At 39.1% G+C, this 13658-nt stretch overlaps 1 protein-coding gene across 2 annotated transcripts in view; it reads right to left on the reverse strand.

Annotated features, from left to right (window-relative positions):
• Positions 1-13658, reverse strand: part of SLC4A4 (solute carrier family 4 member 4) — a 1959050-nt gene that overhangs the window by 398151 nt on the left and 1547241 nt on the right. For both annotated transcript variants that reach the window (XM_044061142.1, XM_044061141.1), the window contains one exon: positions 12167-12341. In XM_044061142.1, coding sequence (XP_043917077.1) covers positions 12167-12341 — 175 coding nt within the window. The remainder of the gene's footprint in view (positions 1-12166; positions 12342-13658) is intronic.

Raw genomic sequence — 13658 nt, forward strand, 5'->3', positions numbered from 1 at the left:
CTGGCTTGTTCATCTTAAGGGGAGGGTGAAGTACCTTTCAGTTATCCAACTGCTGTCTTGTAAGTGGAGGCACATTATGTATAGACTGATGACATTGGTGGTAGCCTCATGGGTATGTGTGTGAGTGCAAGCACATATGGGGGGGGGGCATAGGACTCCCTACAGTGCTAAAGTACTCATCTTAGGGGTTAAGGTTAGGGACATGATGAACAAACAGCTACAGTCTGTGTCCTGAATTAAGAGGGCTACACACATGATACAATCCTCTCTCTGCCCTAGCCTTCCACATGGTGTGCACATAGGTTCATAGGTAGGTACTAGGCTACTGGCCCTAGGGCCTACATAAAGCCTAGCCAAAAGGTACCCTGGGTTTCACCACCCAAGAAAATTATTTTCCTGTGCCCCTGGCAAGCAGAGCCACAGAAGTGATCCCCGGGAGTGAATTTCCTACCTCCCATCCAATCATCATTTTTTTGAAGAGTGCTAATGTTAATAGCCTTCCCGAGCTCCAGGCCAAGACCCAACTGGCCTTCACAACTACAGAGAACTGGATGCTTCAAAACCATCTCTCCCTTAATGCTAATAAATCACATATCATTCTTTTCTCCCCCTCAAAAGCTCTCCCACTTGATAAACACTCTTTCAAGATCACCAGCCTTTCCCACTCCTCAATAGAAGTTGTTACTTGTGCCAAACTACTTGGTGTTACCATTGATGAACACCTGAAATTTAATACTCATATTCAACTAAAGATAAAAAAAAACCATCAGAAGCTCGGTATGCTTTATAGAAACGCTCCCTTTCTATCATTAGCTTCAAGACAAACCCTCGCCTCCACCTTCCTCCTGCCTTTTCTATTGTATGGTGCTCCTCTTCTAACCAACCTCACAGCTTCTATCTCCTCAAAACTAGAACGCTGCTACAACAAAATTGCCAAATTCACTACTAACTCTACTCATTCTACACACCATTGCATCTCCCTCCATAGTCTTCAATGGCTAGAACTCCCTAATCATCTTGAATACCTCCAACTTACTACTGCCCCCAAACTAATTTTTAAACCCACTGCTTGCCCTGCACTATCTAATATCTTGCCTTTCTACACTCCTCTAAGGCCCCTAAGATCAGCCCACCAAAATCTTCTTTCAGTGCACAAACCTAAATGACCCCTTGGCCACCTACTACTTTCTTATACTATAGCAAAAAAATGGAACTTGCTTCCTCCCCTGCTAAGAATCACTACAAGCCCTGAACAATTCAAATCTCTACTCCATTCTCACCTCTCCCAAAACCGGAAATGTAATTGTATACTTCCTACCTAGATCCTATAACATCCCTTTTCCTTATTCTCTCTCCTGCCCCTCTTCTTCCAACTCTTTCTTCAGCTCCCCACCCTCAACTTCTTTATCATTTTTCCCCCTGTATAAACTCAATGTAAATACTTTTTATATCTTCACTTCCCCACTGCCTATAATGCCTCTTCTAGCAACTGTATCTTTGACGATTACCGTAAAATGTATCTTTTACCACAAACATAAAATGAATCTTTGTCTAACTGTTCTTTTTTTTTTTTTTCTCCTCCTCCTGGCATTTCTTCTCCTTTATTTCTTTGCGCCTCCTTTTTCCTACACTTCTCTTCTGATTTACTTAATTTGCATTTTATATGTATGTGTATTTTTTCTGTGCTAACAATACAATTGTATAAAAATCTTATTTTTACTTGTTTGTAAATTGTTTAAGTGTGCAATGTGTTTGTAATATGGAGCTTTAAGTGTGCAAAGTGTCTGTAATATGGAGCTTTTCTCCCTGGGCCTCCACTGAAAACGAGCTTTCGGGCCCAGTGGACATCCCCGGATATCAAACTGGAAATAAATAAAACAAATAAATAATGAAGAGCTTTGTTTGATATAGATAGGTAGTTTGTTCCAGAGTATGGGAAGTCTCTGAGAGGAATCTATCCCTCCATCATGTTCTGTTTATTGTGGTGACAAGGTTTAGGTCCCTAGAATGTGTAGCTTGGAGGGATTGGGATTTCTTTAAGTGGAGCTTGTCCAACAGCTCTGGGTTTGACATAGCTTTGTATGTTAGGCAGAGATCGCCTCTGAGCAGGCAATATGCAACGGAGTAAAGCGGGAGTTTTTTGAGACGGTCTGCATAGGGCATTTGTTTGAAGCCGGCAATCCTCTTTGTGAGGTATTTCTGCGGTCTTTCCAGTTGTTGTAGATGTCTTGTGAAGTACATACCAAAAGGGGCATTGTACTCTATAATGGGTCTAATGAGTGATGAGTAGAGGGGAACAATGACCTCTTTTTTCTTGGATGAGAAACCTTTTGTGACGAGGTGCGCCACGTAGAAGGATTTCCTGACTACTGTGGCAATGTGATTATCAAAGGAGAGACTACTGTCCAACTGTGTCCCAAGGTCTCTTATCACACATTCTGTGTTAAGTAGACTATTGCATATGTGGTAGTTCATGGGCACAGAGTTTTTACCAAAAGGGATGACAATGCACTTTTTGGTATTGAGCTTGAGGCCATGGCTTTGACACCAGGCAACTGTCTCAGTGAGGCCCTTTTGTAGGATGTCAACATCATTAGCCTTGCAGACCAAGCTCATCAGGCTAATGGGGCGGTAGTTCTGGAGGTCTGTGATGGGCTCCCCTTTTGTGGAGTGGGATAACCATCATTGTGTGCCATTCAATGGGCACAAAGCCTGAGGTGAGGCTATGATTGAACATGGTACTTAGGTGGGATGCCAGTTCATTCTGTAATTCATGTAGAACGCAGATGGGGATGTTGTCAGGTCCCATGGATTCTGTGTTCTTGGCTTTGGAGAGTATGTTTTTTACCTGTGCAGCCGTGATTATAGGAACTTTGCATTCTTCCAGTATAGAGATGGGCCCTTTAGGGGATGAGACGGGGGTAAAGTTAGCAGTGAACCTATCTGCCAGAATGCTAGCAATATCAGTTGGTTCAGTATATTTAGTGCCTTTGTGCTGTAACTCAGAGCAGATCTGAGTGTTGCCATTGAGATTCTTGACATAGCTATAGAATGCTTTGTGGCTGTCTTTAGAATCAGTGGCGATTTTGTTTTCGTAACTAGCTTTGGAGGATTTTATGAGGGATCTCAGCTTCTTACTGAGGCTGATTAGGGAGTTCCTCCAATCATGGGATTTTACTCTTTGTTGCAACAGTTTCTTTCTTCTGTTGTAGAGTTTGTTTATGGCAGGGGACCACCAGATTGGCTTCCTTTTATTGGACGATAGCATCTTGGTTCTGTTAGGGATTGCACGATCCATGCACTCGTGTAAGTGCTTATAAAGTGCATTTGTGTAGGATTCAGCAGTCGCACCTCTACTGTCTGTCAGCATAGGTGGCATGAAGTTTACCACTTCTGTCTTAAGAAGCATGAAGTTGGCTTTAGAGAAAATTTTTACGGTGGTTTCCCTAATGGGGGGGTGGGGGCGGGATGTGGATGTCTAGGGTGATTAGCTTGTGGTAAGATCTGACCAAAGAGGAATTGACCTCTGGTGTGAAACACCAGTTGCCTATGTTGGTAAGGACTAGGTCTAGGATACTGCTGCCCCTGATGGAGGTGTGGATAAGTTGATCCAAGGCATTGAAATTTATGAATTCCAGAAAACGTTGGGCACAAGAGTTGGTCCATGATTAGTTTTCCCAGTTAATGGTGGGGTAGTTGAAAACACCCATTATTAGGTTGTTAGGTTATACCCTAATATTTTCCAATGTATCAAGAAATGAGGAGTGGGAATCCTGAGGCATGGTGGGGGATCTGTAGCAAGCTGCAATTTGGATTGCGGTCTTGCCCAGAGTTAGTTGCACTTGGATAACCTCAGATGCATTATGCTGAGCAAATAGCCTGGATGTGTGGATATTCTTAATGAATATGGACACACCTCTGCCTTTAATGTGTCGGTCCAGGTTAGGTGGCTGAAAGGTGTGGTAAGAATTATAGCCTGGTAATGCAGGGGTGCTCTCTGGAGCCTTGAACCAGGTCTCTGTCAATGCACAGATGTCGATGTTCTCCATTTTAAGAAGTGCCTCAAGTGAGTGCATTTTGAAGTTTAGACTTCTAGCATTGAGTAGTATTACTCTCAGATTTTGCTTGCTTGTACCTGTTACAGTGGTGAATTTGTCATTTGAACCTTGCCTAAAAAAGGTACTATGGGGTGGCAAGAGCCTTAGCCAGTATCTGAAATCACAAGGGCGACAGGTGCAGGCTATCTCTGGCAAAGCATTGTGGTTTGTCGATCATGTCACCCCAGGCATACAGATACTGGATCCCCTTAGAATGACACCAGAAGCTTAGTCAATTGTTGAAGTCAATCATGTTGTCCTTGTATTGTGGTATCATTCTGGGTGATGGCAGGATGCTACTCAGGGCTAGGGTCATACCTGCCTGGGCTACAAGATCAGACAGCTCCTCCATGTCTCTTTTCATGTAGTCCAGGGAGGTACATCTGAGGTCATTTACACCAACATGGACAATGACAGAATCATACTTGTACTTGTTGTTGAGTGACCTGAGTGCGTGCATTATGTGGCGGATCCTGGCACCCAACAGGCAGCTGACAGTAACTTTCTCCTTGTTTAGCTTGGTGAATGGAACATCAGTGTGCCTGACTATAGAGTCACCTATGACTAGAGTGTTGGGTACGTTGTTATGCCTTATTGAGTGGCACACTGAGTTTGTAGGCTATGTGTCATTTGGGTTGTGTTGGGGGGGTGGAGGTTGCTTGCGTTTCTGCTTTGGAGGTCCCTGTTGCTTGGGACAATTTTTATTGAGGGCCTCTGTGAATATAGGTGTGTGTTTTGTGTTTCTATGTGTGTGTTTTGGTGGTGTACGTTTTGAGGGACTATTTGATGAGTGTGGTGTGGTGCAAGTGTTTACCTTCTCTTCTTGATTGTCTACTCCAGCCTTGGGTGAATAGAGCTTTGCTTCCAGTTTGGCTACATAAGTGCATCTCTCACAGGTTGTAGTGTTGGGTGGTAGGAGGACAGGGTTGTCTGCGTACATGAGGCAATTGCTGCATTGCCTCAAGATGCCCAGATTCATCAGGTAGGCAGGAGAAAACACCGGGAGCTGACCCTTAGACATGCCTGGATAGATGCTTATTTATTAAGTACTAAAAACTGTTTTCCTCTACACAACTGAGGAAAGTCGATTGCTGTAGTAATTTGTAGCTTATTTAGTGTTTGCAATGAGTTCTGAACAAGTGCTGAGCTCAAAGAAACAGATTTGAGTGCTGAAACTAAAAAAACTGGCTACTACATTTAGTAGATTTTGTTTGGGACTTCTGAGAAGACATTTTTGATTATATGACACCAAACTATACTATGTCATATATGTTGTGCTGCACTTTTTCTTTTGTCTTTTTAAATGTTAGATTTGAATTTGTTTCCTGTGAACCATACATTTTTATTACACTGTAGAAAGGGTGTACAATGCATTTTTGTGCAGCATGCTTATCCACTTACTAAAGAATAATCAGATAAATGAAGTGTAAGGAGGCTACATTGTCACCACCATTATAACCATGTACTCTAACGGCTGTACAGGTTATCTGAGAAAGGATCTTTACCTAACAACGTGTTCTGGATACCATCAAAACACCAACGGTAGCCTGTACTAACTGCACAATTGTGTTGCATGAGACAAGTTGTGCATTTTACTTTCCTTTATTAAACCTGTTGCTACAGAAATAAAATCTTGCACTACAGAAATACTGAGATGCAGATACTGTTGTTCTTTAGATACATCAAAAAAGTATGACATGCACACAAAACTGTTGAATATCTGCTAATGAAATTACAGTGATCTAAGAACTAAGGCTTCAGTTTCAGACATTCAAATGGCTGTAACTAGTCACTTCACAAATGAAGGAATAATAACAAAGCATGAGTAATAAGTTAAAGTGGCAAAATGACATTAACTCTTAAGCGCAGGTAAAACTTAATGTTGGCTTTTAAGTACCTCTAAATGACACAGGTTGTGGCTGTGCTGATTTCTAGAGGAAGGAAACATTTGCTGGTTTTCTGTTCAAGAAACTATCATGTCTTCAGGCATCACAGCCAGCAATGACAGAAATCAAGAAAAGTGGTATCTGGTGCATCTTTATTATGAGAACTAAGAGCAATCATATCATGTCTTTATTTATATAAATACCCTGAAGAATTAAAATAAATTACAAGCAAATGCTAACAACTGAATCACAAACAGGCCTGAAAATGTAAAGTCAAACTTAACGTTAGTGGAAATTAACCTAAGGGAACCTAAGGTGAAATGAAGAACATCAGAAGAAAAATCATCACACCGGGCAGAACCAACAGTACTGAGTGCTGAGGTCCCCAGGGGTTTCACATTAGATGTTTTGTAGCCTGAGTTCAGGACTCTACCAAAAACTGTAAGGGGTGAGGTACAATGGAAAATAGGGTAGAAAACAAAATCATTTGTTATACAAGTACAGGGAAATAATCATGAAGGCTTACTGTTAGAATGTGCTAGAACAGTAGAGATTTTACCAAAAGCACAATATCATTAAATCTATTTTAGAATTATGAGTTTTTTTTAATTTAAATTATATCCAGCGTCCACTGAATTTCATAATGAAGCATACAATTCTATGGGTTATACAAGATTTATGCATTTCTCATCTGTTCAAGTCATTCTGTATCTCCTAACTTCACAGTGGGGACACATTATTAGGAAAGGGAGGAGACGTCTATCACAGTATGTGGAATGCAAAGACTGGCTCACACACATTTGGATTCATCAGTTTGCTTCCTAATCAGAAAGGTTTCCTTCTAGTATTTCCCTTTTTGCATTGCCTTCCAGAAGCAACGTGCTGGGTTTAAATAACTGTGTCAGCAAACACAAAAATAGAGCTCATTTAAACTTTTTATATTTTCTAACTAGGATCAAAGGAGAAGGAGTGCATGACAATTTAGCTTGGGCTCTAATAGTCATTATGATTTTTAAGACATTCAAACCAGAGGGTAAAAAGCTCAAGTGTTCCCCCTACATGGCTCCCAAATGACCATGACTTTGGAAGCACTTGATGTCCTTAAGTGGGCATTTGCATATATCCCATGGGCCTCTAACATTTATTTCATTTATTTATTTATTTTACATTTGTTAACTGGGACAGTCCAACTGGACCAGGTCCATTTACAGCAGAGGCCCGGGGAGAAAAGTTTCACATATATTAACAGAAATATTACAATTTAATACATAGTAGTAAAAACTGATAACATATTGTAATACCAAAAATCCAGTTTGTAAGACAGAAATGTAAAACAGACAGGATAGAACTCAGCAGCTGAACAGACTAAATACAATTAGCAGTGAGAGTCATGACATACATCATGTTAAAATGAAGTACCTGTATTAAAGGGATAAAGAAAATATTGGAAGTAAACAACTGTAGCATTTACATTAGGCAATTAATAAGCCTTTCAACTTTTCACAGCGCTTAAGCAGTGTTTTTAGGTTATGCATGGGCAAAGCCAGGTGCTTATGAGATGTGATTTTAAAGAGTTTTTGAAGTGTGAGGTGGTGGGGATAGAGGTCAATGATGGGGGGAGGTTGTTCCAGTTTTTAGCAAAAGTGTGGGAGAATACTGCTTTTCCAGCAGTGTCGTTAGCCCTAGAGATGTATAGAAGTGATTTGTCACTAGAGCGGAGTGTACGATTTATTGCACAGTAGGTAAGTAATTGACTTAGTGATGGGGTTTTATCAGGATACTTCAGACTGTTATAGGCAGCAACCAGTTGGTGGTAATTTAGTAGCTGAGGAAATTCTAACCATTTTAAGTCCCTTAGAGCTAGACAATGATGGGATCTGAAGGTGGGGTTGTTAGCAAATTTTGCAATATTATTATAGCAAGACTCAAGTTTGTCAAGGTCAGGTTTTCTGATATAGGTAAGAATTGGTGTTGCATACATTAGTGTGGACAAAAGGTGAGTTTGGTCTAGGGTGATCCATGCTTCATCTGAGAGGAAGTCTTTGTGTCTGTATAATGAGCCCATTTCTTGTGAACCTTTGTGATGGTTTGAGAGATATGGACATCAAAGAGAAGGTTATTGTCACTCTCAACACTGAGTAGTTTGGTATGTGCAGAAGGAGAAATGATAGAACCATTTTTGGAGGTAATAGAAAAGGAAAGAGGAGCAAACATTGATTTGTTGGGGTAAATAAAAACAATTTAGTTTTATTAGGGTTAAGGATGAGTTGGATATTTGTGATCCAACTTTGCACAGAGCTAAAGGATTCCTGGGTCTGTTGCTGGAGAATGAAAAGAGAGGGGGCTGAGCAGATTAAAGTCGAATCATCCAAATACTGTATGAGTGTGGCATGCTGGGTGGAGGTATGTAAATTCTTAGTGTAGATAGAAAAGAGAAGTGGGACTAGTACTGAGCCATGTGGTACACCTATGTAGGTTGAAAGTAAAGGAGATAGTGCCCCTTGCCATTGGACAGACTGTTGCCTATCAGCTAGATAGTTCTTGAACCAGGTAATAATAGAAGGGGCAAAGGATAGGGACACTAGTGAATCTAATAGTAGGGGGTGTGAGACCATATCAAACGATTGGATAGATCCAAAAGTATAGCAGATGTATAGTTATAGTAATTTTTGTGTTGCTTTACTAGATTGGTAAATGAGAGAAGAGCGGTAGTTGTACTGTGGTGTGGCCGGAGCCCATGTTGTGTGGTGGAGAGGAGTTTGTGTGTGTTCAGGAAATACATGACTTGAGAGTGAATACACTTCTATAGCAGCTTGGAAAGGGGAGACAGAATAGCTATAGGACGGTAATTAGAGAAGTCATAGGAATTACTGCCTTTATGAAGAGGAATAATGTAAGATACTTTCCACAGCTGAGGGATGTAGGATTCTTTTATGGAGCAGTTTATGAGGATAGAAACGGGGTATGATAATGAAAGTTGGCAGGTACATTATCAGCTCCAAGGGTAGTGGGTTTTAATTTCAAAAGTAGTTTTTAAATTTTGGAGGTGGGAACAGGTGAGAGAGTAAGGGGGAGGAATGTTATCTAGACACTTAGCTGGGATATGTGGAGGGTTGCATTTGGACAATTGGCTGGATAGTACCATTATGGATTCTGCAAAGTGGTGATTAAATTGAGAGGCTATGTCCATGTTGTCATTGATGTAGGTGGGAGATGGACTAGTAGTTTTGTCTGGTTTAATTAGGGAGTTGATAGCTTGCCATTACTTTTAGCAAGATTAAGGTATCACACAGTGAAAACTTTAATTTGGCTGGATTTTTTGTGCAGTTTTTACTGAATGGTTTGTCTGTGTGAACTTTTTACCCTTTAGTTTGGATGTTAGTTGGGATATTTTGCAGGCACCACAAAAGGTTTAATGACCCTATGTATCTAAGGTATAGCCAAACAATCCACATATGCTGGACTGATAAGATCAACAAAATGCTGAACTATGCATATCTACAGCTAGTGGTGTTTGACTTTATTGGCCTTAAGTATACGTAAAGACTTAAAAGTAAAAAGACAAGGGCATTTGGAAGCCATGGAGTGGAAACACTTGATGTCCTTAAAGCGTCATTTGCATATATCCCAGGGTCTCTATCATAAGAAGTTTAAGGTGTGAAGAAATTAGACACTGTCATCTGTGCTGGCATGTCTGGCTGGAGGTTTGTACATGATTTCAGTTTGGCCTGTGCATTACATGACTAGCTGGGATATTGTAAATAAGTACTCACATGTTGATTGGATCTCTGTTTCTACAGGATGTTTGAAGAGTTGAACAGTGTTCTTTTACATTTCTAACTGCACATGTTTGTGATGGAGATTCTGGATGCAGGATGTCTCAGAGGCAGCTAATCTACAGATGATGTCATTGGAATGTTTACAGTCATGCCTCTCAAGTGTACCTCATTACGAGGAACGTACCTCATTTGGGGTCTTAAAAAGTTCATGTTCTTCGAAGTTCCATGAAGTTCCACATTGAAAGGGTCTGTAACACATTTAGTGTTGGGAATTTTTTTTAATGAAATCCATGGTAAATAGAAATAAATAATATTAATTCATTAAAATATCTTCTTTATAAGTAAAACCCACATATTTTAACCATCCTATGACCTTCCCAGCTGAAGTTGTTAGTATGCCATTAGTACATGTTCCACATTTTGCCCATTTGTTCCACATTATGAGGGCTAGTGTTCCTCATTTTGAAGATGGAAGGTTGAGAGCTATGTTTACAGTTGCTCTGTGTTTATTTTCAGAGACTGAAAGACAGGAAGGAACTTTAATAAACAGCTGTCTGTTGATTTTCAAACATTGAAATGCAAATAAGAACTAGAACAATTGAAACAGTTAACCTAGTCTATGAAAGAACCTGCTTAAGACAGTTGAAGTTTAGTTTAGTTGAGTTCAGAAGTTCAGTTGTGCTGACTTCACAGCTAATTTGAGTTGAGTTGTGCTCACAGTTGTACTGAGCAATGGATTTCTAAAGGATTTGCCAGGAACTGTAAGCCTGCCTTTGCTCTGTTGTAATATTTAATTTAGATCAGGGACAGTGTTCTTCACTTACATAGGACATTATAGCAAATCAGTCAAAGTTTTCCTTAAATGTCGGATTTCTATCCTTCAGTATTAATTTCATTTTCCTGGTGATTGAATTCTGTCTGTTTATTGAACTTACTGTTTTACATTTTTTAATAATTTTGCTTATTAAATCTTTTTATTATCTTACATTGTGGCTGGTCAATCAGTGTATTATTTAGTGATTTTAGAGTGCTTATACCTGCTTTGATAATTCCCAGACCACTCTAAAAAGGCTGGCTGCTTTAGGTCACATGCTACCATTTGTTTTCATATCTAATTTTAATAATGGGACACCCCTTTCAAAGGGCATGTAGATGCTCTTATTGGTGGCAGCATTCTACTGTATTATTTTTGGGGAAGGGAGACAGTTGGAAATCTGTGTCAGGCTTTCCCAGAAGTGTTTGGATGTGTGAGATTTAATTTATTTAACTATGTGTGTACCAGAGGTCTTAAACTGGAACACTGAAGTCTGTAATAAGGAGTTATATTTGAGGTGGACAGAAGTATACAGTCCATTCCCAAGTTACAGAGTGTGTTCCTGTTATGTTCTGAGGAGAAATTGCGAAATAGGACTCCTGTTTAAGCGATGGTCTCACAGTGGAGTCAGTGGTGAGGATTGAAATTCCTTAATTACTGACCTGGGTAAGTAGTGGACTTCACATAAGCTATCATACACTGAAAATTCTAGCTTGGCTGTTTTTTCTTGGAGTTTTTATAATTTTGGAATAAAGACCACCTAGGGTCAAACAGTAATGCTTGCTATATCATTTGTTTATTGTGTACTGCTAAAATCAGCCTTGGGTAACAAAATGCTACAGAGCAGTAATATATCAGATCTACAGTGACCAACACCTGGGTATGTCAAAATTTGTCAAGGACATTTATGCAATGCTAAACTAGACAAAAAGCTGTCAGTCAATTGTGCTGCCCATTACCTCATTAAAATAGCACTCTAAGTGACAATACATACTCACTAAACAATGAAAACAGAAAAAAGAAAGAAGAGAACATTACCAAATATGCAACTAAATATAAAGCACACTGAGGCTGACTTATGAAATGCCAGTCAAAATGTCACAAACCTTTACGAAGTGTGACTTTCAATTTGAAGCAATAGGAGGACTTAATGGTGTTAGAAATGTTTTGAGTTATTCTGGGATTGCTATCCAGGAATCTCCAGGAAAACAGAACTACAATTTTGAGAGCAAAGTGAGAGTATATATGCCTGGCGGACTAGTATACAGAATAAGTTTAGTAGCTGCTAACAAGTTATATCTTGTGGACCTGTGTTTCATCACATCTGTCTGCACATGTATATTATATGACTTTAAACTCTCTCTAGTTATCCATGAAAAGGGATATTTAAAAGCAGTTGTGGGTTACTCATTAAAAATATTACAAAAATACACATTCAATAAAAAGCAATGACTGAGTAGTAGTGGAATTTCTACGCTAAATAAATAAATAAATAAATAAATACATACATGCATAAGTACACAAATACTTAAATAAATGGGATTATATGCACCCAGTAATGAAAATCTATTTCAACAATTAAGGCCTTACCTGCATATTGTCAGTAGCATCCCCCAGCAGGCCTCCAAAGGTGATGGCATTGGTTATAGTGGCTAAATAGATGAACAGGGTGGTGGAAAGTGACTGGATACTCAGGGCATCATAGAAGTCACTGGCAAAGAAAGGAAGCTTCCTTTTTATGTCTTTGATCAAGCCACCACAGAACCTTAGGAAAAATAAGAATAAAATGATTTCATTTATGAGATAAGCCACAATGGACTGAGACAAACAGAAACTTAGGGAGATGCAGTTTTTCCATACGTATTAGCTATCAAAGGGTATTTTTTATATCCAGACAGATATGGAACAAAAAAGTGTGATGGTTTAACTAATAGTAAATGAACAGGGTATGATCAGGGCATCTGATCCCTCTTACACTATAAGATTAGTTGTCAGATATCTGATCGCCTGTCATTTTTCTCTGCATAATATAATCTGTCTTCTCTAAACTGAAGCATCCTTATTAAGGACTTGATACCTACTGCTTGAATGCAGTATAAGTACAACCAGTGGTTGTATACAATGGACAAGATCAACATCAGTGGTATATGACACAGTGCAACACTGTGAATTCAAGGCTCATGCAAGTCCAGTGAATGAAATATTATCATCTATTATTAATGAACAATTAACAAAGAGTTACCACCAAGAGGATAAGTGGACAACCTCTTGCAAGCTGAAGATAAAAATGGTATTGTGAAATGGCTTAAAACCCATGATGCCAAATGGAAGCTTCTGACTAGCATATGTATTACAGCAGCCAGGAGTTTACTTCAGTAATATTCAAAGTAAAGGGATTTATGAAGTCACATTAAAATAATTTGCTGCTTGAAATAGACAAAAAGAAAGAAAGAAACTGGTGCCATAATAATGTCACTAGCAATGCATGACAGCAGTCTGCAACATGAAAATGTAACGGGTAATGGAACAAAGGGAATACAACTTACTTGAGCACAAAAGAAACTCTGACATAATTTCCACCATGGCTATAATGGATGTGCCATGAGGCTTCGTTCTAAGTACTGCAGCCAATAAATTGTGTTGCACTGTTTTATAGATAAGAGTTGATATAGTACTTTTACATTTGTTTTGATTACTGTAGATTGGAAATTTTACTACGCTCATAACCCTTTAATTCAGTCCACCAAAGAGGTTGAGAACATAATGATGTGGATAACCATCAGAAAAAAAACATCAGAAAAAAAACCATCAGAAAAAAAAACATCAGAAAAAAAACATCAGAAAAAAAACATCAGAAAAAAACCATCAGAAAAAAAACATCAGAAAAAAAAACATGACAAAAATAGTACAGCAAGTCAGCAAAAGTATTTCCTAAGAGTGGCTAGAAAATACAACTGTTACATTCAATACCTGACAACAAAGTTCATATTAACATTCAGCAAATTGTACTAAGTAAAGTAATATGTGGGATGTGCAGCAGTGTAAAACATAAACACTGCGGGTTGGCATTATGAAATGGTGT

Source organism: Protopterus annectens, chromosome 2.part0 (genome assembly GCF_019279795.1).
Source record: "Protopterus annectens isolate FY-2018-M chromosome 2.part0, PAN1.0, whole genome shotgun sequence".
NCBI classification, from domain to species: Eukaryota; Metazoa; Chordata; order Ceratodontiformes; family Protopteridae; genus Protopterus; species Protopterus annectens.